General features: G+C 43.1%; 2 protein-coding genes across 2 annotated transcripts in view; one reads left to right on the forward strand and one right to left on the reverse strand.

The window, feature by feature from the left end:
* cttnbp2 (cortactin binding protein 2) overlaps positions 1-18798 on the forward strand; it is a 75025-nt gene extending 56227 nt beyond the window's left edge. Inside the window, exons 8-23 of the mRNA XM_079162725.1 lie at positions 1446-1649; positions 2445-2562; positions 2837-3127; positions 5112-5207; positions 8563-8642; positions 9699-9785; positions 10907-11006; positions 11568-11738; positions 12037-12209; positions 12314-12492; positions 14071-14312; positions 14427-14618; positions 15361-15412; positions 15502-15601; positions 16585-16674; positions 17327-18798. Of these exons, the coding sequence (XP_079018851.1) occupies positions 1446-1649; positions 2445-2562; positions 2837-3127; positions 5112-5207; positions 8563-8642; positions 9699-9785; positions 10907-11006; positions 11568-11738; positions 12037-12209; positions 12314-12492; positions 14071-14312; positions 14427-14618; positions 15361-15412; positions 15502-15601; positions 16585-16674; positions 17327-17683 (2532 nt within the window). The 3' untranslated portion in view covers positions 17684-18798. The remainder of the gene's footprint in view (positions 1-1445; positions 1650-2444; positions 2563-2836; positions 3128-5111; positions 5208-8562; positions 8643-9698; positions 9786-10906; positions 11007-11567; positions 11739-12036; positions 12210-12313; positions 12493-14070; positions 14313-14426; positions 14619-15360; positions 15413-15501; positions 15602-16584; positions 16675-17326) is intronic.
* A 495-nt stretch (positions 18799-19293) lies between these two features.
* The window catches only part of cftr (CF transmembrane conductance regulator), a gene marked incomplete at its 5' end in the record, with an annotated part of 35209 nt that continues 31661 nt past the window's right edge, over positions 19294-22841 (reverse strand). Inside the window, one exon of the mRNA XM_079162722.1 lies at positions 19294-21527. Within this exon, the coding sequence (XP_079018848.1) occupies positions 21309-21527 (219 nt within the window). The 3' untranslated portion in view covers positions 19294-21308. The remainder of the gene's footprint in view (positions 21528-22841) is intronic.

A 22841-nucleotide genomic window follows, 5' to 3' on the forward strand; every position in this document is an offset into this window, starting at 1 on the left:
GGTTCATTCGCGTATCGGCCACCGGAGTTCTCGTACGCGCTTTGGAAGAAGTTTCAGTTCTTATGGATCTTTGTGCCATTTAATCAATGACTGTCCCATCCTCCAGACATTTATTAATTTCCCCATATTTGTAGATTATTTCTAGAGTTTAAATCCATTTTCATAAACTCTACTCTGAGCAGATCTTAGCTTAAAATAAATCCACTAAATGTGATTATTTCACGTTAGTTCTTTGGCATTTCTCACATTTTGTCGCTCTTCATTATTTCACACAAGTGTTCCTACGGGGGGGGGGGGGGTCGTTCGTCTGATTGGTTTGAGCTAATTGATGTACTCTGGGTCTCTATGGTAACCATAGGGGGCCTGTTAGTTGCCGTGGCAGCAGGCGATGAGAACCCTATTTTTAGTTCCCGTACCTGCTTTTGTTCCACATTTAGCCCGGCGTCCCTGCAGAGCCAGAGGAGCCGCCGACGTCTCTCTGTAGCATATCTGACCTCTTCAGCGCCGACGTATTTTTAGACACCGGAAAATGTTTGGCCGGCGTGTGTGTGTCGGGTCAAACGCAACGATTTAACGTGGAGGAGGAGGAGGAGGTCTGATCCTGGGCAACAGAATACAGTCTGTACAGTCACAGCGCATTCATTATATTTAATGTTAATTGTGTATATTTGAACAGATTTGAAAAAAACATACAAAAATATATTAAAAAGTAATCAGGGGTTTTTTCAGGTTGCAGCTGATTTGCTTTTTCTACCATTTTTTATTTTCGGTTTCTTCACCAGTTTCGGTGCTGTTCTCTGTTCATTGTGAACCGCAGTGATCATCGTCGTCTTGTAGTCTTGTAAGAGCGGAGGCGTAAAATGCATTTCGGAACTGAACCGAAAATTATTTTCTTGTTCTCATCAAGGATTCAGTACGAACTGAAAAGGCAGAAAATATTCGGCACACTAACCCGCCCCAGTTTGAACTTACAGTGGTGGAAAGTTTCCAACCTTTCTTGACTTTATTATTATTATTGAGTTATTGTGTGACGTTCATACCAGAGAGGCAGAAGAAGAAGCAAGAAAAAGTTGCTCTGTGTACTCGATCGCTGATGATCAAAAACGTCTCAGGTGCTCTCGGAAAACAGTGGAAAAACTGGATAAATAGGGTAAAACCAAATATTACAACAAGTTACAACGAGGAGGGACATATTTAAATAAAAAGCCTTTGTTGTAGTCTATAAATCATTAAAGCAGCCAACATATTTCGAACACTAAGTCTTCGTCACGGCATTTAACGATACTTGTTCTAATATTTACGAGAGCCTGGATTGCTCTTCTGTTTATCACATCAGTTCTACTTTCCACAAACTTTCCTCTAAATCCTCTAAATTGAAATCAATGAACCTCGGTTCAGAGTGTTTTGTGTTAAATAACACGTGAATCACCTTCACGTCTCTGCAGGACGGCTGCACGGCTCTCCACGCCGCAGTGCGCTCCGGACACGTGGACACGCTTCGTCTCCTCCTCCTCCTCCACCCGACTCAGGGCGACCCCGCAGTGACCCCTGACCTCCCTGCCGCCCTGGCGCTGCCCGCTGCCCTGCTGAACCAGGCCAACAGCGACGGCTGGACGGCTGCACACATGGCTGCTGCCCTCGGCCTCAAGGTGAGGGGGAGATGAATTAACTGACCACAGTTATGCACCGTGAGCTTTTACTGATATTTTGCACTTCCACGCTGGCTTCACTTCTCAGCGACGGAAGTTGACCCTTAGCAGCGGTCCTTCACCTTTGACCTTTCCAAATCAATCTCTGAGCCGGTTGCTGTGAGGTGTAAAAATATTTCTGGCTCATTATGAAACTGTAGTGGTCCCACCAGGACTTGGTCTTTTTAGGTCTTTAACAGGAAACACTGAAGGCTCTAACATTCCAACATGTTATTATAAACAGAGCGGACAAGACGAGAAAACAGCACCATGAGTGAGAAGAGGCCGTCAGAAAAAATTAAGCCTCGTATCGAATAATCAACAGGTTGATATTTTCGACAACACCGCCCCCTACTGGCCACGAAAGAAACGGTTAAGCAGCTTTAATGTCAACATTCAGTCAGCCTCCTGCTTTCACTACTGATCTCCTGCTGGACTGCAGTTTATATTATGTTCAAATGTTTTTATGCGCTCCTATACACGTCCACTAATGTCCAGCCCCGCCATCAGTCCCCACGACGTCAGGATAACGTGGACGGCCGACCTTGACGGCTGCAACGTCCCGCTCGGCTCAATGAACGCAGGAGACACCAGACTAGACTTCACCCGAGTGTCTGACATGAATATAAATGACGACCGCCGCTCGTGCACAAATACTGCTGCATGTGGTCACACACACACACACACACACACCCTGTACCGTCCACATGGTGATCACTCACCTGTGTGTGTGTGTGTGTGTGTGTGTGCTTGTAGGACTGTCTGGAGGTGCTGTGCAGCCACAGTGAACAGGACATCGAGAGGAGAGATAAGTGTAATCGCACTATTCATGACGTGGCGACTGATGACTGCAAAGATCTACTTGAAAACCTCCGTGAGTGGCCTCTCCCTGTGTGTGTGTGTGTGTGTGTGTGTGTGTGTGTGTGTGTGTGTGTGTGTGTGTGTGTGTGTGTGTGTGTTTGCTCGTTAGTTTTATGCCTTAAAGGAGAATTCTGCTTCCTAAACACTAATCTAAGTTGATTATTTGAGCTATAATTCTTATTTTTGACAATATACTTTCGTCTTTGGGGATTATTTAAAGACAACATGCTTTTCAAAGCCTGCTGGTGGGTTTCGGGGTTCACTGGTCCCTCTCTGCTCTCCTCCAGACTCGTACCGGGTCCTGGTGCGTCTCCAGTGCTCCGGTGGAGGAGGAGCGGGCTCCATGTGTCCCGTGGAGGCCCTGGAGGAGGAGGCCAACGGCGTCACCAGCAGCCGGTCGGCTCTGGGCCGCGTGTCGGTCGACCGGTCGACGCGCTGGTGTCAGCTGAGCTCCGCCCTCGGCCTCGCCTTCGCCTCCTACCTCCAGACCGTCTGTGGGGAGTCTCAGACGGCCGGGAAAGAGGCGCAGCGCCCACCGCTCGGCCTCACTCCCGCCAGTATCTCCTCCATCCTGATAGGTGAGTTTTTATGTACCCGCCCTTTTAATCTTTTCTCCTCTACATCCGCCGTCCTCCTCCTTTCCTTTCTCGCTTCTTTCCATTCCTTTTCATCACACCTTGCAGCCCCTCCCTTCCTCTCTTCCTCCTTCCCTCCTCATCTTTCTTCTCCTTCCACCTTGAGTGATCGTGTTTGTTCGGCTGACGGCCTGTTTTTTTTCTTCCTCTTCTGAACCGATGAATAATTAATGTGTTGGAACATGTGTGGAGTGCATGTGTTGCCTGTGTGTCTGTGTGTGTGTTTTTCTGGTGATCAGATGTCATCAGTGTGTGGTTTGGTGAGGCTGGTTTTAAAGGGTTAGAGTTACACGTGTGCGTGCGTGCGTGTGTGCGTGTGTGCGCGTGTGTGCGTGTGTGTGCGTGTGTGTGTTCTAGTGCAGGTCTGTCTGAGTCACAGACTGACAAAAGAGGAAATCGATGTTCTCGGCCTCAAACGGCGAGGACTTCTTCTTCGTTACACCTCGGTGTGACGTTTACTGTCTTTTCCACACAACATGTAACAGACTGGTGTGTGTGTGTGTGTTTGTGTGTCTGTGTGTTTTGGGTGTGATGATGATGATGAAAGAAAGCAGCAGCAGAGGAGGGATGCATAATGGATGAGATGGGGGGGGGGGGGGGATGCCAATTTAGGAGGAAATGTCAGTCTTGTGTGTCAAACTGCAGACGCTCTTTGGTGTCTTTGTGTCTGCGTGTGTGTCTCGTTCCACTTCTATGTGTTGATTCATGCAGTTTGGTTGCAGCCTCTTGAGAGCGACTTCTGACTCGTTTGAGCTGGTGCTCAACCAAACTATTCAGTTCATCAATCAGAAAGTCAAGCAACAGATTTGATGTACAGCTTTGTTTATTTTATTTTACTTAGTTAATTAAGATTCTGAACAGGAATGTCCCGACCGAGAAAGCAGCACAGAGAACGTACTCGAGTTAAATTATGAGTTGATTAGTTGAGTAGTCGATCCGTTTAGAATCAAAGTCATGAGCCAATAAAGCGTGCCTGTAGATATGCAATGATTAGTCCGTTAGTCTGTAAGTCAGTGGTGATAATCAATAAATCATTTAGGATGTGAAACCGTGCAGATCAAACAATTATTGAGTCAAATAATCAGCAGATTAATCAATAATAAAAGAAAAGTCGTTAATACTCGTTGCAGCTCTGCTTCACTGGTCCCTATATTTACAGTTTTCTATGATGGTATGTTAACTGAGTAACTTAAAGATAATTTATATCACCAATATTTATTTTTAGTGAATCCTGAACATCTGCAAACACGTCAAGTGTTACCAGGTATATTTTTTTCTAATTACGAGTCAAAACAACTGGTAACACGTCAGCATCACATGCTATTAACACGTTTTTAGAGAATGTGAGATGTGAACATGACCTGAATATAATGACACACACTTCCTCGCTCTAGTGACATATAGTAGGTAGAAACAAACAAAGCTACCCGTCAGATTTGGTTCCAGGTGCAGCTGTTTCGTTAAAGACAATGTTTGATATCATGAAGGAGGAAACAATCAACTCACAGCTCCAATCTTCCCAGCATCTTGTGTTTTTCCTCAAACTGGGTTCTCTGGTTTCGTGCTGGTTTGGTTCTCCGTTATCTGGGTTTGCTATTATAAGAAAAAGAAAAACCTGCTCAACTCTCCAAAAGCAGACTTTTTAATTCTCTTATGATGCGTCACGTTACACGTCCTCTAATGAGCCCCAGTGAGAGAAGCCGTCCTGTTTCTCCTGCTTCTTACATCAGAGAAGGAAAAGCAGAATATTCAGTTTATTTACGTTGTTGTACATTCTGTGCTTTAGAAAGACGGATGTAGATAAATTATACATTATGCTGCATATAACTTATGCACATACCATATTCTATTCATATACTAAACGTCTTGTGTATTTCTTGTTTGTTTCACACTTTTGTGTTTGTGATGACGTCTCTCTGTCCTCCAGGAGACACCGAGTGGTTGCCAGATCAGGAGCTGCCTCTGTCCCCCTGGGACCTGGTCCGAAAGCCTCTGAGCCAGAGCATCACCCTCCGCCTCAAAGGTACAAACCTGACAAACCAGAGTCTGTCGTTCGCTCAGAAAAAAACACAATCGGAACAAATTTGTTGCATGAAAGAGCCTCAGAAACCAGTTTGGATGCATGTGCAGCGTGGGCAGCGATGTACCAGGATGTGAGTCACACCGCCGGGAGGGAACATGTAGGCCAGGACATTTTTTATAGAATAAGTATTTTTGACTGATTAATAATCAGCCTGAATCTGAATCAATAAATGATTATAATTAATCTAAATAGTTAATTTGTTGGTCCGAGGCTAACGGTCACACAGAGCAGGTCAGGGTCTACGTTTCTTCATCCACACAGAAACAAAAACAGGCTTAAAACTGTCAAAGGAACGATTTAAAAATGAAAGCGCTGCATGTACAGTATATACATGTATGTTGATGATTAAATAGATCCATGGTCCAGATGAAGCACATGCAACACACACGGTTTTGTTGCTCTTCAAGTACATAAAAACAAAATGACAGACGGTTGTGGTGCCACATTCTGGCCATTTTTCGTGGAAACCGGGTAGGATTCGATGTTAAAATCTTCAGCTCGCCATCTTGTTTATTTGCGACCATTAGTGACGCTAGAGGGTGACGCTAAGTACAACCGAACGCTGAATTGGATTGTTTTAGGCGACCAAAAATGTTCGAATTAGCTTTCATGAACTGAAAACACCCTGCTAGCAACCTGTCAATCACTGTAAGCCCCGCCCCCAAAGCATACGCTGCTTTATCATGTTGTATTGAAGAAAACTTGAAACTAGAGATTGAGACCATAAACTCATGTTTACAATGTTTACTGAGGTAATAAATCAAGAGAGAATTAGTCATTTTCTCATAGACTTCTATACAACCAGAGGAGTCGCCCCCTGGTGGTCATTAGAGAGAATGCAGCTTTAACACACTTCCTCATTGGCTTCTCTTTTTAGAACCGAAAGTTTCCGCCGGCTACGTCCACTTCTCATATCCAGTCTGTGGTGGATTTAGGAGCTGTTGACTTACAACAACCTGCACAGCAGCACATTTTTCATGGCTGTAGCTCGATTGTTAGCTACGTATAAAGAAGACTTCCCAATTCTTAATCCGGCCTACAAAGCTCTGGTTGGACAACTGTCTCTCCAACCGGGGGAAAACTTAACTTTTAGAATCTTTTAAGTATGATCTGTTAAAATGATTTGATGGTGTTCAGATCTGTCGGTGAAGGAATGTTGAAGCGAGCGGTATCCAAATGAAAATAATCTTAGTTTTAACACCATTTGTTAAAGACCCAACTGGGACCAGTAAAGAGCTGAACCCGGTCGACACCACTGTAGATGATTATAGATGAGTCACAGCGGCAGACCGTCACGCTCCACAGATTATTGGAATAATCTTTCTCACTGTCTGCTGCTGTTATCCAGTGAACGTCACGTCTCGGTGAGTCAGGAGGAAAAAGACGGAACAAAAGTCTGGCACCACGAAAATCCAGCTGAGCAGCAGCCAAACTCTCCTCTTCACTCGTTCATCAATCCTTTTCCTCCTTCTTCTGCACCTTCCTCCGGCTCCTCCTTCGTCTCCGTTGTACTCGTTTTCTCCCCGTCTTTTCGGGAGACGTCTCATTAAGTGAAGCGGTTGGTAAAGTCCTGACTCAGACGTCCGTATCGACCCGTCCGTCCGACTCCTTCATATCAGCACTGCACTCTGACTACTAGTCCATCTTATCACATTTAATGGTCGTGTTTGATTTTACAGGTCTGTCATTTCCTAGTTTTCTGGAAGGAACTTACACATTTCGGAGACAGAATTCTGAGACAGTTATATGAGACGAGTCAGTTTTCTCGGGAAAACAACCTCATTTAAAACTTAAGTAGATATCAACTTATCATTGCAAACTTTATTCCCCTTAAATGTGAAAATGTATGCTTACGTCATAACAAATTCATAATTTTTCCACGTTCAGCCGACCTGCTGTGCACTTAATAAAAGACTCTCTCGACTAATATGACAATTAATTAGAGGTGTATATGAATACCGTCTCCATTTTCCCTCTAATTAGTACTTAATTACTTTAAATAGTTCTTTCCAGGCGACATCCTATGAATATTGTGTTACACAGTCTCGTAGTTGTTCCCAGGAAGGAACTAAGAAGAAGAAAATGGAGACAAAGAAGAAACATCAGGGTGCAATAAGGTTTTTTTGATACAACACTGATAGAATAGATATCTTACACATACACTTAGATGCAGAGTGCACTTTATTTTAGCTGCCGGTCTAAAGGAGACACACATGGTTCAGCTGGAAGATGATGGTGAATGTGACTCATCTCGTATTACTGGTTCAGAATTCTGTCTCCAGTTTCTCTACAATTAGTGAAAAAAATGGTGAGTTCATCCCAGAAAACTGGGAAACTAATCAAACATTCCCATTAAATGTGATAAGATGGACTAGTAGACGCTGTCGACGTCCGGTCTGTCATAGAAAACAATGTAAAGAATACTGCGTGAAAATCTTATTTAGCTTTAAAGTTCAGTACCTTGGACACGTTATTATGAATCCCGCTGCTTCTTCTTGGTCAGACCCGCCCTGTGCAGCATTGAAGCGCAGGGATTGGCCGGGCCTTCCGCGCACGCCGAGGTCCCGGTGACCCGATTGGCTCGGGTCCTACGCTCCGGACCAATCAGCTCTCCTGACTCTCAACTACTCGACTAATCGTTAATGACTAAACCTGAAGCAGCTACGCGGGGCGGCTCTGGGATTCATAATCATAAGACTCATATACCGGATTCTTGCAACAAACATTTGAAACAAGTGAACACATCACGTTGTCACATTTAATTACATGGAAGGTTTGAAATAAGATTTTGAAGCAGTAATTAGTTACTCGACATCTCAAATGAATGTTTACCAGTGTTTATGGAGCGTGATTTAAAATAATTAAAAAAAAGCTTTCAAACTGAATGTTCAGAAATAATTCTGTGACAATCTGAAGAAAAACATTTAATGAGAATCTTTGGTGAGGGATGAGTGTTTCTGATTCCCTCAGGAAGCAGATTAAAAGCTCTCGCTGATAACGAAGCATTACGAGCTGTGAAGTGACACATTCATGACTTCGTCTCAGGCTGAAGATCACCTGAGGACAAACAGCTGCTGAACCTCTGGAGTTTAACGGGCACCTTGAGCTCTGCAGCCGAGTGATGTCACGGAGGAGTCGGAGCTCGCGGTTGTTTGCTGACACTGAGCATGTAAACCAGAGCGGGTTTGAGGATTTATTGTGTGTGTGTGTGTGTGTGTGTGTGTGTGTGTGTGTGTGTGTGTGTGTGTGTGTGTGTGTGTGTGTGTGTGTGTGTGTGTGTGTGTGTTTTTGACAGGCCTGTCTGAGTCGTGTCTCGATGAGTTGGCTCTGGAACACCTCTTCCCGCTGCCGCTGCTGCACAACTACGTCCGCCTGGTACGAAAAACACACAACAAAGGAATGCTGCGAGGGATTGAGGGGATTAGATGAGTAAGACGTCAAAAAATAGATACGGGGGGGGGGGGGGGGGGCTGGAAGACTGCAGAGAGAGGATGGTAAAGAAAGAAAGAGAGAGGGGGGGAGAGAGAGCGAGGGAGAGAGAGGGAGCGATAGAAAGGGAGAGAGGGAGAGAGAGAGCGCAAGAGAGAGGGAGAGAGAGAGAGAGCAAGAGAGAGCGCAAGAGAGAGGGAGAGAGAGAGAGCAAGAGAGAGGAAGAGAGAGAGGGAGAGAGAGAGCGCAAGAGAGAGGGAGAGAGAGGGAGAGAGGGAGAGGGAGAGAGAGAGGGAGAGCAAGAGAGGGAGAGAGAGGGAGCGAGAGAGATGAGAGAGAGAGAGAGAGAGATGAAGTGAGGTCAGATGGCAGCATAGTAAGGACTGAGGCTCCACAGCTGCAGCGCCCCCTGCTGGCCGTGTGGAGGTGAAGCTGAGTGGAAATCATGAGAACAGATTTACATTTTTACAAGAGCAACGAAACACTCGATGGAAGAAGCCGACGATGGAAACATCAAAGAGAAACAGAAACAGGAGCATCTCGTGAAGAAGATTCAAAGCTGGTTTATTGTTGTGACAGTAATCTGACGCTTTGATCCACAGCGAGTCTCCAGAAGTTTGTGCTGCAACAATTCTATTATTAATAAATCCATGTTTTATTCCCAGTTTATCAATTTTATTTACAATAATATAATAGAAGGAAGGACATTCTGTGTTAGTGAGGCTGTAATCAACATTTATTCTTTTGATTTCAACTAATTGTTAAATGAACTGAGAGTAAGTTAGTAAACCTGTTTTACTACATATGTAGAATATAATTCATTCTCTTCTTAATACAGCAGCTTTAAGTCGGTGCTTCACAAACTATTTTAAAGTTGAAAAGTGTACGTTTAATGAAATCTCATTTATGTTTCTCTCTCTCTCTGTCTCTCTCTCTCTCTCTCTCTCTCTCTCTCTCTCTCTCTCTCTCTCTCTGTCTCTCTCTCTCTCTCTCTCCGTCCAGGTGGAGCAGTACGGGAACCTCATCTTTCACGGGCTCGAGGGCAGCTGTCAGGAATACATCGCCAACCTGGTCGCCCGCTGCATCAAAGTACGTTTTTTCCCCGACTGCTCCACAAAAGTGAAACCCAAACATCTGGATCGGCCCCTGGGTGGCCTGCTGTTAGTTTAGGGAGCGTTTTCAATGAGCGGAGCGTTTTAAACGTCAATATTGCAGCCCAAAGGCACCGTATACAAGAGCCAAAAGATCACCGTTAATATCCGATTAATTGCTCAGCCCCAACACTTGAACAATAAAACCATGATGGACAAAGAACGACATGAAGCAGAAAGCTTTCGGCTGACGTTCCCAGGTTATCTAGTCATGGGATTCCAATTTAAAAAGCCAGAGGTGAATACCGATGACGTACTAGAGTGGTGTGTTTATCTCATCCGGGGAAGTTCGGCTTCATTTTGGTGTCTTGAGTGAAGGACAGAGCCGACTAACGACCTCCACTTAAAGTGAGGTTCTTTTAATGTTTTAGGTTTGGCAAACATCCACTAGCCCCTCCCCCTCCTGTTTTAAAGAGAAGTTAAATGTGACTCTGTTGCACAGTGTGATGCAATGAAACAGAAATAGGATGCAAACAGTAAAACCACAACATGATGAAACACACTGCAGGAGTCCAGTGTGGCTTCAATGCATCTCCAGGTCAGAGACGGTTCGTACAGCAGAACCGTGACAGCCGTGTTCAGTCTGTAGTCTGGTGAATGTTAATGCTTCAACGTTGTACATTTATTTACAATGACCTCTTATAAAACGACAGCGCGTTGGCCTTCTGATGACTGCGTTTGATTCATTTCATCTTCTTTTGTCTTCACGTCATCTTTTAAGCACAGTCCACCTCGACCTTCGTACGTGTCATTCTTTACCCGTTTATTATACCGATGTACTACGACATTTAAAGAGGAAAAGACATGAACAATGGAGGCAGAATGCACTCTCTGTGACAGCACGGTGTGGACGGAGAAGCCCTCTCTGCTCATTGACATTCTCCTCCCGCTGCTGCATAGTAGTAGATTTTCTTTGTTTCCATGACAACGTGCTCCCTTCTTACCTCTCTCGTCTCCTCACTCGTCTCCTCACTCCTCTGCTCTCTCTCCCTCCCTCCCTCCCTCCCTCTGTCCCTCTCTCTCTCTCTCTCTGCTCTCTCTCTCTCTCGTCTCCACCAGTCCAAGCAGGAGTTGGGGGGGCTCGGCTGTGACGTGGTGAGGGTGGAGGTGGAGGAGAGTCTGACCAAAGAGCAGCTGCTGGAGACTTTCATCACCTGTGGTAGGGACACACACGCACACACACACACACACGCACACACACGCACACACACACACACACTTACACACACACGTGCACAAACATAGTGTACTTACCCATGCAGAGCAGGTTTAACAGCAGCAGCAGCAATGAGGTTTTTCTATATTATGACTTTTTTTATTCACATTTTGATGACATGCTACACCATTATAAATGTATCTACACATTAAAGGGTTAATCAGACTTAGGTGGTCATTAGAATAAGTATGAATACGTGCAGCAGCAATAATCAAATCATGTTTATTTGTCACATACACAATCCTACACAACATGTAGTGATAAGAAAAGTAAGAAAAAGAATATTTAATGAAAGAAACAATATAAGCAGGACATATTATATGTACATCATACAGCAGCTCCTCCTCCTCCTCTCTGTTCCTGCCTCCAGAGAGGAGAGCCTGTTCTTGTGGTGATTCAGGTCCTGAGTGATCCGTCACCTCTCGGTGTAAATGCGCCGTTAGCCTGAGGTTTACCTTCATTAGTTGTCGTTAGAAATCTCGTTGTTGTCTGTCCCCGTCTCAGGTTTCCTGGTTCCGGCGGTGGGCTCGGGTATGCCGTGCGGTCCCACCGGTCCCTGTGTGGTGGTGCTGCTGGAGGGCCTGGAGAAGGCTTCGTCCCTAACAGGCCTGCTGGGAGACCTCTGCCACAGTCTGGACAACAGGAGCTCTGCTTCACCGCTGGTCCTCAGCACCGGTACGACTCGCTGCAGCCGGGCTCGTGTAAAGTCTCTATGTGCAGTAATTACAGCATTATATTCTCCATGTTTACTACTAGAGGCTTATGTTGTGTCATTGTGTTTTTATTTTTTATTTTAGAGCAACGTTAAAACATTAAAACCTGATTTATTTGTGGAAGAAGAGACATTTTTTTTATGCAGCTTTAATATCCCCAGAAAATGTCAACATCCAATCATAAATGTGAAAAAAGAAACCACCTCATAAATGTTTGACCATAAAAATAATGGAAGATGAATCCACTTCCTGTCCCTCAGGCCCCCACCGCGTTCACGAAGGCAGCTTCCTGATTGCGACGCTGTCGAAGCCCGGCCTGCAGGGCTCGGAGCTCCGCCTCCAGCAGCATTTCCGCTGGGTGACGCTGCGCTGGGATCAGGAGCCGCTGCACGGCCTGCTGGGAAGACACCTCCGCAGGAAGCTGCTCCATAAGGTCGGTGGGAGGTTTAGTAGACGATGTGTTCACCGAAATGACTCCAAAATCATTTAAATGTAAGAAATATATACAAACAACTCATCTCCCTCCACCTCCTCCAGATGGGCACTGGAGTCTGGTCGCCTGCTGGCGTCATGGAGCGGTGTGTGTCGTGGGTGAACCAGGTGTGGCAGCAGCTCAACGCCTGTCTGTCCCGTCTGGGGACCCACGAGGCTCTGCTGGGCCCGCAGCTCTTCCTGTCCTGCCCCGTGGTCCCCAACAACACACAGGCAGTCGTCAGGTGTGTGTATACGTTAGTGTGTGTGTGTGTGTTTGTGATATATCAAATTGCACGTTTCCCACTTAATAAAGCAACCAGGTTGTTTAGAAGCAGTGTTAGCAGACACAGGGAAGAAAGCTGTGTTGATTAGGTCATTTTTTCCGATTTTTTCAGACTTTATAGTGACTTTTTGTGACTTTTTTAGTGACTTTTTAGTGACTTTTTAGTGACTTTTATGTGACTTTTTGTGACTTTTTAGTGACTTTTATGTAACTTTTTTGTGACTTTTTTTGTGACTTTTTTGTGACTTTTTTGTGACTTTTTTGTGACTTTTTTGTAACTTTTTGTGACTTTTTTAGTGACTTTTTAGTGACTTTTTAGTGACTTTTTAGTGACTTTTTGTGACTTTTTTGTGACTTTTTTGTGACTTTTTAGTGACTTTTTAGTGACTTTTTGTGACTTTTTTAGTGACTTTTTAGTGACTTTTATGTGACTTTTTTGTGACTTTTTTAGTGACTTTTTGTGACTTTTTTAGTGACTTTTATGTGACTTTTTGTGACTTTTTGTGACTTTTTTAGTGACTTTTTTAGTGACTTTTATGTGACTTTTTTGTGACTTTTTTAGTGACTTTTTTGTGACTTTTTGTGACTTTTTTAGTGACTTTTATGTGACTTTTTTAGTGACTTTTATGTGACTTTTTGTGACTTTTTTAGTGACTTTTTGTGACTTTTTTGTGACTTTTATGTGACTTTTTGTGACTTTTTAGTGACTTTTTAGTGACTTTTATGTGACTTTTTTGTGACTTTTTTAGTGACTTTTTTAGTGACTTTTTTGTGATTTTTTTGTGACTTTTATGTGACTTTTTGTGACTTTTTTAGTGACTTTTTAGTGACTTTTTTAGTGACTTTTATGTGACTTTTTTGTGACTTTCTTAGTGACTTTTTTGTGACTTTTTTGTGACTTTTTGTGACTTTTTTAGTGACTTTTTTAGTGACTTTTTAGTGACTTTTTAGTGACTTTTTTGTGACTTTTTTGTGTCTTTTTTGTGACTTTTTAGTGACTTTTTTAGTGACTTTTTTAGTGACTTTTATGTGACTTTTTGTGACTTTTTTAGTGACTTTTTGTGACTTTTTTAGTGACTTTTATGTGACTTTTTTAGTGACTTTTATGTGACTTTTTGTGACTTTTTTAGTGACTTTTTGTGACTTTTTTGTGACTTTTATGTGACTTTTATGTGACTTTTTGTGACTTTTTTAGTGACTTTTTAGTGACTTTTATGTGACTTTTTTAGTGACTTTTTTGTGATTTTTTAGTGACTTTTATGTGACTTTTTGTGACTTTTTTAGTGACTTTTTAGTGACTTTTTAGTGACTTTTTTAGTGACTTTTTGTGACACTATAGTGTGACTTTTTAATGAATTTTTATTGAATTTTTCGACACACTATACTGACTTTTTTATGACTTTCTTATGACTTTCTGGGGACTTTTTCTGTTCTTTAGGATGTTTCTGACGTGCTGTATTCTGGTATTTGTTGGGACGTCTTTGATCACGTTCAGTCTGACTCTTGAGGTTAATGCGTGTCTGTGTGTGTTTTACAGGTGGCTGTCTCGGCTCTGGAACGCCGTGGTCGTCCCCCGCGTAGAAGAAGCCATCATCTCGCGGGTCACGGCCAAGCGCTGCTCCTCCTCCTCCCTCTCCGGCACCTCCTCCTCTTCCTCATCGCAGCGATCGTCTCCTAGCAACTGTGGCCTGACTGCCGGGCAGCAGGCCGTGGTGAAGGCCGCTCTGAGCATCCTGGTCAACAAGGCTGTTCTCCAAGGCTGCCCGCTGCCTCGACACGGTGTGTGTTCTCATCACGCGTGATGAAGACGGTTCCTCCTACTGGAAAATTTGAAAAGTACGACATGAAACGATGCTGACGTGTGTGTTTTTCTTTCTTCGTCATCTCCTGCAGAGATCGACAGGTACCTGCTGGAGTTTCGGGGCGGGACCTTCCCTCTGTCGGCCATCGGCTGCTATAAAGCGAGCGGCGACGGAGGAGGTAGGAAGGGGCGGGACGGCGGCAAGTTGAGACGATCCAACACCAGTCCTCGGAAGAAGGGAAGCCCCGCCTTGAACTGGAGCTCCGGCGGTTCCTTTAGAGAGGGTAAGAAGGCCGCTCTGCTAGAGCATCGACGGGCTACCCTTCAGGGGTCTCTGGGTCCTCTGAAGGACCAGGACGCTGTGCCCTGCAGAGGAGCTTAAATAAAAGACACGGTCTAGCTTTACGGAGACAGGAAATAATGTCTGTGTAAGGAACAACTGCAGCGTAAGAACCATTAAAATAACATGATGTAACGTTTCACTTTAAGACGTAATGAATGACGTCTGGTAAACAACGCTCCAGGTAAATAGAAACATCTAAATCCATATAAGTTTGATTTTTAAAAACATTCAGAGTCAAAAACAAAGTGCAGTTAATAAATCCTGGATTTCATTGTTTACATCCTGCAACTTTTCAAGACATGTGATAATTCCTGACTTTAGAAACTGACGAGGAGCGCCTGAACGCAGCATTAATAAAACATGAAACAAGGGTGCATTCTTCAGCTGCATTCAGGTTCTCTAAAGGGGACGGACTTGATCTGATCATCTACATGTAGACCTGTGGATTCCTGAGGGTCCTGTGCTGTATCCACCAGTGGGCGTTGTTTGACAGGCTTCACATGCGCTACATCCCTCTGACTCAGTGTGGATGGTTTGGGCCATATTTTACCTTCGAAAGACGCACAAACTAACTTGAATTCACCTTTGTTGTGTTGGTGTGGAGCCAGAAATCTCAAACTTTATTCCTGTCGTGTAAAATATGTGATTGTGATTGATTGATACGAACTCATTTGTGTTTGCAGGTTCACTGTCCAGCACCGACGTCAGCTTCATCAACAACGGCGACGCCCAGAGGTTTGTGTTCTGTTAGCGATCGTTAGCTTGTTGACATGCTACACGTCTGTGTTTTTAAAAAACTAAAATCAGACTTTCACTGTTCGTAGGGAGCCTGTCGGTCTGTCTGTGTTCTCTGACGACGAGACAGATTTAATCAGAGAGCTGCAGACTTTGTGCTCCAGCAAGTCAGAGCCGGACATCAGCAAGGTAACGTCTGTCTGTCTGTCTGTCTGTCTGTCTGTCTGTCTCTCTCTCTCTCTCTCTCTCTCTCTCTCTCTCTCTCTCTCTCTGTCTCTCTCTCTGACAGCAGGTCTGTGTGTAATTCACTCTTTTAATCTGTAAAGATCTGCTCTTTTCCATAACTTTTATAAACCTTCATTAAAGTGTGTATTTGCTTGTGTGTCCATGTAGCATAAAAACAGTTTAAATTCTGTGTTTTATTGAATGTAAAGTGCAAACAAAGGCCTGAGCATTAAACCTTTGTCATAAAAACTCGATCCTGAATGTGCTGAAGGACTAATACACTAAGATGGAGCCCCACGGCGTCTCTGTCATCCAGCTGGATACGAAATAAACAGTACAGAATTCACTCAGGTCTTAATTACGCTGCTTTTAGGTCACATGTTTTGTTCCTGGGACTTAAATTGATCGCTGTCACTCTTCCGCATATAGAGACCATTAGTGTGTGTGTGTGTGTGTGTGTGTGTGTGTGTGTATGTAGGCCTCTTCACCTGCATGGTAGTGAAGCTATCTTTAAGCAGCTCCTGTGCTGTTAGAGATGAGGACTTCAGACGTGTTTATCTGGTTGATTTGGGCTTTTGAGTCTTGAAATTTATAGTTTATTTTTAAAAAAGTTCATTAAAATCTGATGATTTAGTATTTAATTCGTCTGACATTAGAGTTTAGGGTCTAAATATGACTTAAATGCTGTTTTAGAGATATTTCCACACAGGTTGTGTTGGATAATTGTGCGATTGTGGAGCAATGCAACGACAACATGATCTCTTACCGGCTTTGTTTTTAAAGTATTGGTTATCAGTTTTAATCCTCCAAATCTCCGACCTGCATGACTCTGGTGACACCTGCTCACCACCTTCCCACCGTGTCATTTAAATGATGTCATCCTCACCTGTGTGAACGCTCGCCGGAGGCTCCTCTTAATGTTTTGGCTCTCCTTCGTCCTCCCACAGATCTCTCAGACCAAAGACCACCTGATCCTGTTCTCCAGCTCCCCCAGTGAGGGGACGCCCCCCCACACGGCCGAGCAGCAAGCCGAGACGGTGAGAGGCGGGAAAAAAAACTAAAAACATGTGCATCAATGATTGACAGCTCAGCGTGGAAATAAATAACTGCTACTGTATGTAATGTGTGTGCATGTTGTCCCACAGATTAATGCATGTAAGTCATTGTTTGAACGTATTGAATGTGTGCGATTGTTTTTGTACGACTCTTAATCATGTGTCTCGTGTGCTTTGGTGTCACCTCGCACATAATTGACCCGTCCAGGACTGAAGTACGTCATTGTTGCAGCTTCGTAGGTTGTACTTGACAGAGACGTCTTTGAGCTCATTGTTTTGGTGCTGCAGCAAACTGACGGTATAATTCAGCTTGTGACTAATAAATTAGTTGAATTTATTAATTATTTTTATACAAAATGAAACTTTTTTCATGTCTGCCTTAGACAAGTAATTAAAAATATGGATCGTATACTTAAGTTATTCATTTAAATGAGAGAATCAGAAACAGTTCATTGCCAAGTATGTTTGCACATACAAGGGCTTTGACAGCACATTAATATGAAACGCTTAATTAAATTTTTTTAAATATGACCGGTTACGATAGAATAAGAATAACAAGTTAAAATAAAACTGCTTCTTCTTGAAGAGAGGAGTCAAAAGTGGCTCCCACTCACCAAACTGTTTCTTTGTGCAGACTGTCGCCCGTCGGTGCAGCAGCTCCAGCCAGACGTCCGTCCAGACGTCGTCCGTCCAGAGCAGCGACCGGCGTTCGGGCTCTCGCGCCAAGTCGCAGCTCCCCGTCCCGAGCAGCAGGGGGCAGCAGACACGAGCCTCCAGCTCCGCCTCCTCCTCCTCCTCCTCCTCCTCCTCCAGCAGCAGCAGAACCCAGACGGCCTCCAGCCGCAGCAGCAGAACAAAGCCGACTCCTCCAGGCAGCAACAACAACAACAACTACTACGACTACCACAACAACATCAACGAAAACAACCAATCACACGAGGACATCTGGATCCTCCACGGAGACCTGCATGAACACAACAACAACAAGTAGACTCCTCCTCCTCCTCCTCCTCCTCCTCTGACTCCGCTGTGAAAACCTCCCTCCATGGTGTGCAGACTGTGTACCTGACGACCTTTGACTTTTAGTATTTGTACTTGTTATCCGTACTTGTTACACTGTACTACAGTTGTGTACTTGGGGACCATAGTTTTATTCGATCACAGTATTTGAAGTATTTGTTTGGTTTGGTAGGACTTTTAAATGGGGGGGTGAAAAAAAAAACGAGAGGTTACTTTACTGTTGCCTTATTCCAGTGAATCGGCCTGCAGATTATTATGGGACAGTGTAGAAGATAGAAAGTATTTAAATGGTGGAAACTGCCTCAGAACAGTACTGACGTAGTATTTCTGTGTACTTAAAGTGAAATACTGTGCTCGTACTACTGCTATAAGGCCATCGAAGAGTAACTGGAGGCGTTACCTTTTTAGTGAAACGTGTTTTTGGATCAAAGAAGAAGAAACAAGCAGGTTTTTATTTTATTTGAATTTTGAATTTTTTTTTTGCTATTAAGTATTTTGAGATATTCAAGTGTTTTATCTTTAAATAGTTGCAAGGTTGGTTTAAATACTGTTGAAATTAATCAGGGTTTTACCAAATATATTTGTACATAAGAATTAGTACGTTTAAATGCTCTATAGATTGGTGTACGTGACGTATGGCGCTTGTACAGTGACGAAACCTTAAAGCTAAACTGCTGGAGAAAAAAAAACGTGTACATAGTGTTTGTAAAAGGAGTTTGTTTCTGAACCCGTCACTTGTTTCAGAGTGAAGGCGCTGTGGCAATAAGTAATAGAACTGTGTCAGCACAGGACGTCCTATCAACTGTAAGCCATAATACAAATTTTAAATGCCCGACATTTAAGCCCAACGGTGTAATTCATACTTTGTATTTTTTTGTCCTTTTTGCTTTTCATTACCACTGTGCTCTCTCTTTACTTTTGAGGACAAGTTTTATGTGAAGCGGACGTTGTTTATACATATAAATATATATCTATACATATGTACAGGAGAGATTCTAGTCAACCTATGGTTTTGATCTGTACGGTAGCTGTTTGAAGTTTATAGAACTGTCTTTCAAGCACAAACATTAAAATGGCACTGTTAGAAATCCCCATCGGACTGCTTTTTATTCTTTTAAAATCCCCCTTTTATGTTCTCATATTAAAATAAATCATGAATCTGATCATAATTGTTTTGTTTTTAAATGTAATATGATTCCAGTTTTCCTCAGCCTGACTCGTTTCTGTTGAATTAAGTTTAAACATTTCACACAAAGAAACAGGAGGATGACTGCAGTTCACTTAACGACCACCGGTGTCACTAAAAACAAGCGGAGAGAAAGTCAAATATGTCTTTGTGAAAGCTTCTGAAGTCAGTTTGTATGATTTTGTGGGTAAAATGTTTGTTTTTTTGCTTACTAACAGCAAACATAATACTCTGACAATTAGTACATATTTATTTAGTATATAATTGGAATACAGTTTATAATCTGTGTTGCATTTAAAGTATAAATTGTTCATTTAAACCACAAATAAGACCCAAAAAATAAAAAAGACTCTCCGGCTTTTAACACAAATGACAAAAACACGACGACGTTCTTAAAATCTTTATAGTTTTACTGGAAATATAGTTGATTGAACAAATACATTTATACATTGTTTTTGGACGTCTGCGTCCCTTTCCTATGAGAAACAAACAACTTTGTTCTTAATTTACTCTGTAAAAAAAAAGAAAAACAGAAACTGTCACAGTTCACATGTCGAGGCTTTTGTCCGCGGTACCTTCACTTTCACCGTCGCTGCTTTTACAAAAACTATTATCCAGCATGAAAGGAGCAACACGCCAGGAAATAAAGTGACGTTAGAAGAGTTTAAACAGTTTCCAGTTTCAGAGGGAAAGTAAAGACAGAACTTTGAAAATGTTAATGTTTGCGTTTTTACAGCAGCGGCTCTGAAAAAATATATATTTCAAATAGAAAATGTACTTTTTTTTTAAAGAATTAGCGTCTTCTCTATAATTCATCGAGTAACAGAAGCGGAATAATTAAAGTAAAAAGAGTGTTTTGTTAACAAAAGGGTCACAATTCTACATCTACAGCTTCATTCTATGGAGGAACCGAAAGAAGGACTGTTTCCTTGAAGCTGCTGAGTACCTCAGGGTGTCTCTAAAGTGCATACAGATAGAAAAATAAAGGTCTCTGAGTCGCCAACGATGTCCACGTGTGTGTGTGTGTGTGTGTGTGTGTGTGTGTGTGTGTGTGTGGTGAACACTGACTAACCAACTACTTCAATAAAACACACATGAAGCCGCTGTAGAAGTCTTATCGTTGACGTCGCCCTAAATCACCACCTACTGACTACAAATACAGACTTATATTTTTAAAAGGTAGAGGACAAAACATTCTGAGGCAACCAGACATGTTACAATTAACATTCATGAACTGAAAACAAACTGAAAGGGTTAAAGCTGTAAGACGAAAACACGGACAACTCCCAGACCGGACAAGGCAGTGGTAGCGCCCTGTCAATCACAGTAAGCCCCGCCCCTAAAGCATCCCCTGCTTTATGGTCTGTTTGACTCTAAATGGACCATCATTTACTAAATGAACATCATGCTGTATTGAAGAAGACTTGAAACTAGAGATTGAGACCATAAACTCATGTTTACAATGTTTACTGAGGTAATAAATCAAGAGAGAAGTAGAGTCATTTTCTCATAGACTTCTATACGATCAGAGAGGCTGACATGGAAGAACAAGCTGGCTTAGTATCAACATCTGACTTCTTAGTTCATGTCTTTATGTGCAACATCATTTATTCCTACTAGCTACCTGAAGCTACCTGATTACCTGCACGTGATGAGCTTCTCTCAGTCACTCTGTGGTCGTAGAGGAGAGGAATCGGATCCTAAAGATGTGTTCAATACGTCAGACTTCTACAGCGGCTGCTATTTTGTGTTCAGTCCGACTTTAAACAATCTGAAGAGACTGAAAAGGTGAAAAGTCGCCGGTTGTTCAGAACATAAAAAAAACATTTTCTCAGAAAGTAAAAGTCCCATAATTCAAACCAATGAAAAGTTTTTTTAAAACAATTTTGCAAAAATAAAAACTAACTACGATGCAATTCATGCTTTTTCAAAGCAAACTATTTCTGGAGTTCGAGGAGAAACGTTTTGAGGATTATCAGACAAAAAAACAACGTGACTGAAACCTGCAAAGGCACTTTAAACGGTTCAAGAAAGAGTTTAGTTACTCAGAGTTCAGGACGTGATGTCATCGTTACGTCGCTCTGCACATGTCACATGATATGAATTTAAGCTTCCACATTCTGCACTGAACTCACCTGATTCAAACACTCAAACCATTACACACACTTTTTAAAATCATCCTCTATCACAAATGATATTCGTGTGAATTTACTTTCAATGAATTAGCTGCTTACATCAGCTTACTTATGTGAAAGTTAACAGCTGTGTGTCTGTGTGTAGCCAGATGTTTGCTATGTTTTTAATTGTGCTTGTGTCTCTACAACATGCTAATTTGCATGTGTACAATACACTGTCTGTGTGTGTGTGTGTGTGTGTGTGTGTGTGTGTGTGTGTGTCTGTGTCTGGCCGGTTAGAGGCGAGTGTCGTGGACTTCGTCCTCGGCCTCCTCCGGCAGCGAGGAGATCTTGGCGGTCTGCAGCGGCGGCGCCCTCTTGCTGGAGTTGAGGCGGTGGAGCGTCGGGAAGAGGCGGAGCCTGTCGGCGGGGCTCATGGCCTGTTTCAGGTGACTCGTCTCGTTCAGCAGCTTCTGGATGGAGTCGTAGCTCTTCATGGAGCTGCCCTCGATCATCTGCACAGAGGAGGCAGAGTCAGCTGCGTCTCTAGACGTTTTTTGAGATTTAAAAATGAAAGGGAACTATCTTCCGGGTTTCGTGGGAACAACTTCACCACCGGCTCAAACTAATGGCCTTTAGCTGGTTTGACTGCTTTAAAAAATCACACCGATGCTCTAGAACAACATAAAATATTCACTTTAAAGCTTCATTAGGTGCACTCTACAACCACAGCAACAACAAACACACCCAGCTGGTGTTTGTGTGTGTGCGGCACAGGATGTGTGTAAACTGTGTGGAACTTTCTGCCGGATGACGTTGTTCACTGAAGAACAGCAGCTGGGAACTTTAGTGTCGGGTTCAATGCAGACGATCTGAAGACAAACACACCTTTTAGGGTCTTTTTTTTCAGAGTTTACAGTAGAGTGACGGCGTGTACTACAAAGGGATGGTAATGAGCTTTAGTTGTTGTCTCTGTTGTTCTGTGTTTAATTGTGTCTACACTGTGTTTATTGTTTACTGGGCTGTTCCAAGAATTGTCCCTTTGGGGTCAATAAAGTTTTCTAAAGTCTGAAAGACAAACTGAGACAAAGGTTCTCGGGGGTTGAACCAGTGAAATGTCATTTATTTGGCGTGTTATCGTTGTTATTGGGAGTGTAACCATGTGGAATAGCACGGAGAGGCGAAGTCCTTCCATCTCCGGTGTCCCCCCATGGGACCTTATTTCGGGGATTGAGTCAACGGGGAGACAATCTTTGTTGTTTTTAACCCGTTTGATTTGTGCCATGAGTTACAGCTATGCTTTACAATTTAAAAAGATAATTTTGCAAGTTATTAAAGTCTCAGTTTGTCGTGGTACCATTTAGTTTTGTGTCAAACCGCTCAGTGAACTCTCGTCTCACAACATGGCCGCTAACTTGGCTAGCTAGCAAGTTAGCCAACTTGGTTGCTAGCTGGCTAGCAAGCAAGTTAGCCAACTTGGTTGCTAACTGGCTAGCTAGCAAGTTAGCCAAATTGCTAGCTAGCTCCAATCGTTGGCTAGCAAGCTAGCCAACGATTGGAGCAACGATTGGCTCGACAATTCTGGGCGTTACATCTTTCTAACTACGTATTTTTGCAGACTTTTATGACAACATTTTTACTGTCTTGACCTGCGAAAATTATCTCATTAATTGACAAACATAATTAGTGTAATTCACGGCACAATTCAAACAGGAATGAGGTCCAATGGTGGTCAACCGGAAGGGGCGGGGCCCTAACGTTACTGACATGTAAACACACACAGGTGTGCAGACACACAACCAACATACAGAGATGGAATTCTGTCTGAT

This window comes from Pholis gunnellus, assembly GCF_910591455.1.
Source record: "Pholis gunnellus genome assembly, chromosome: 7".
NCBI classification, from domain to species: domain Eukaryota; kingdom Metazoa; phylum Chordata; class Actinopteri; order Perciformes; family Pholidae; genus Pholis; species Pholis gunnellus.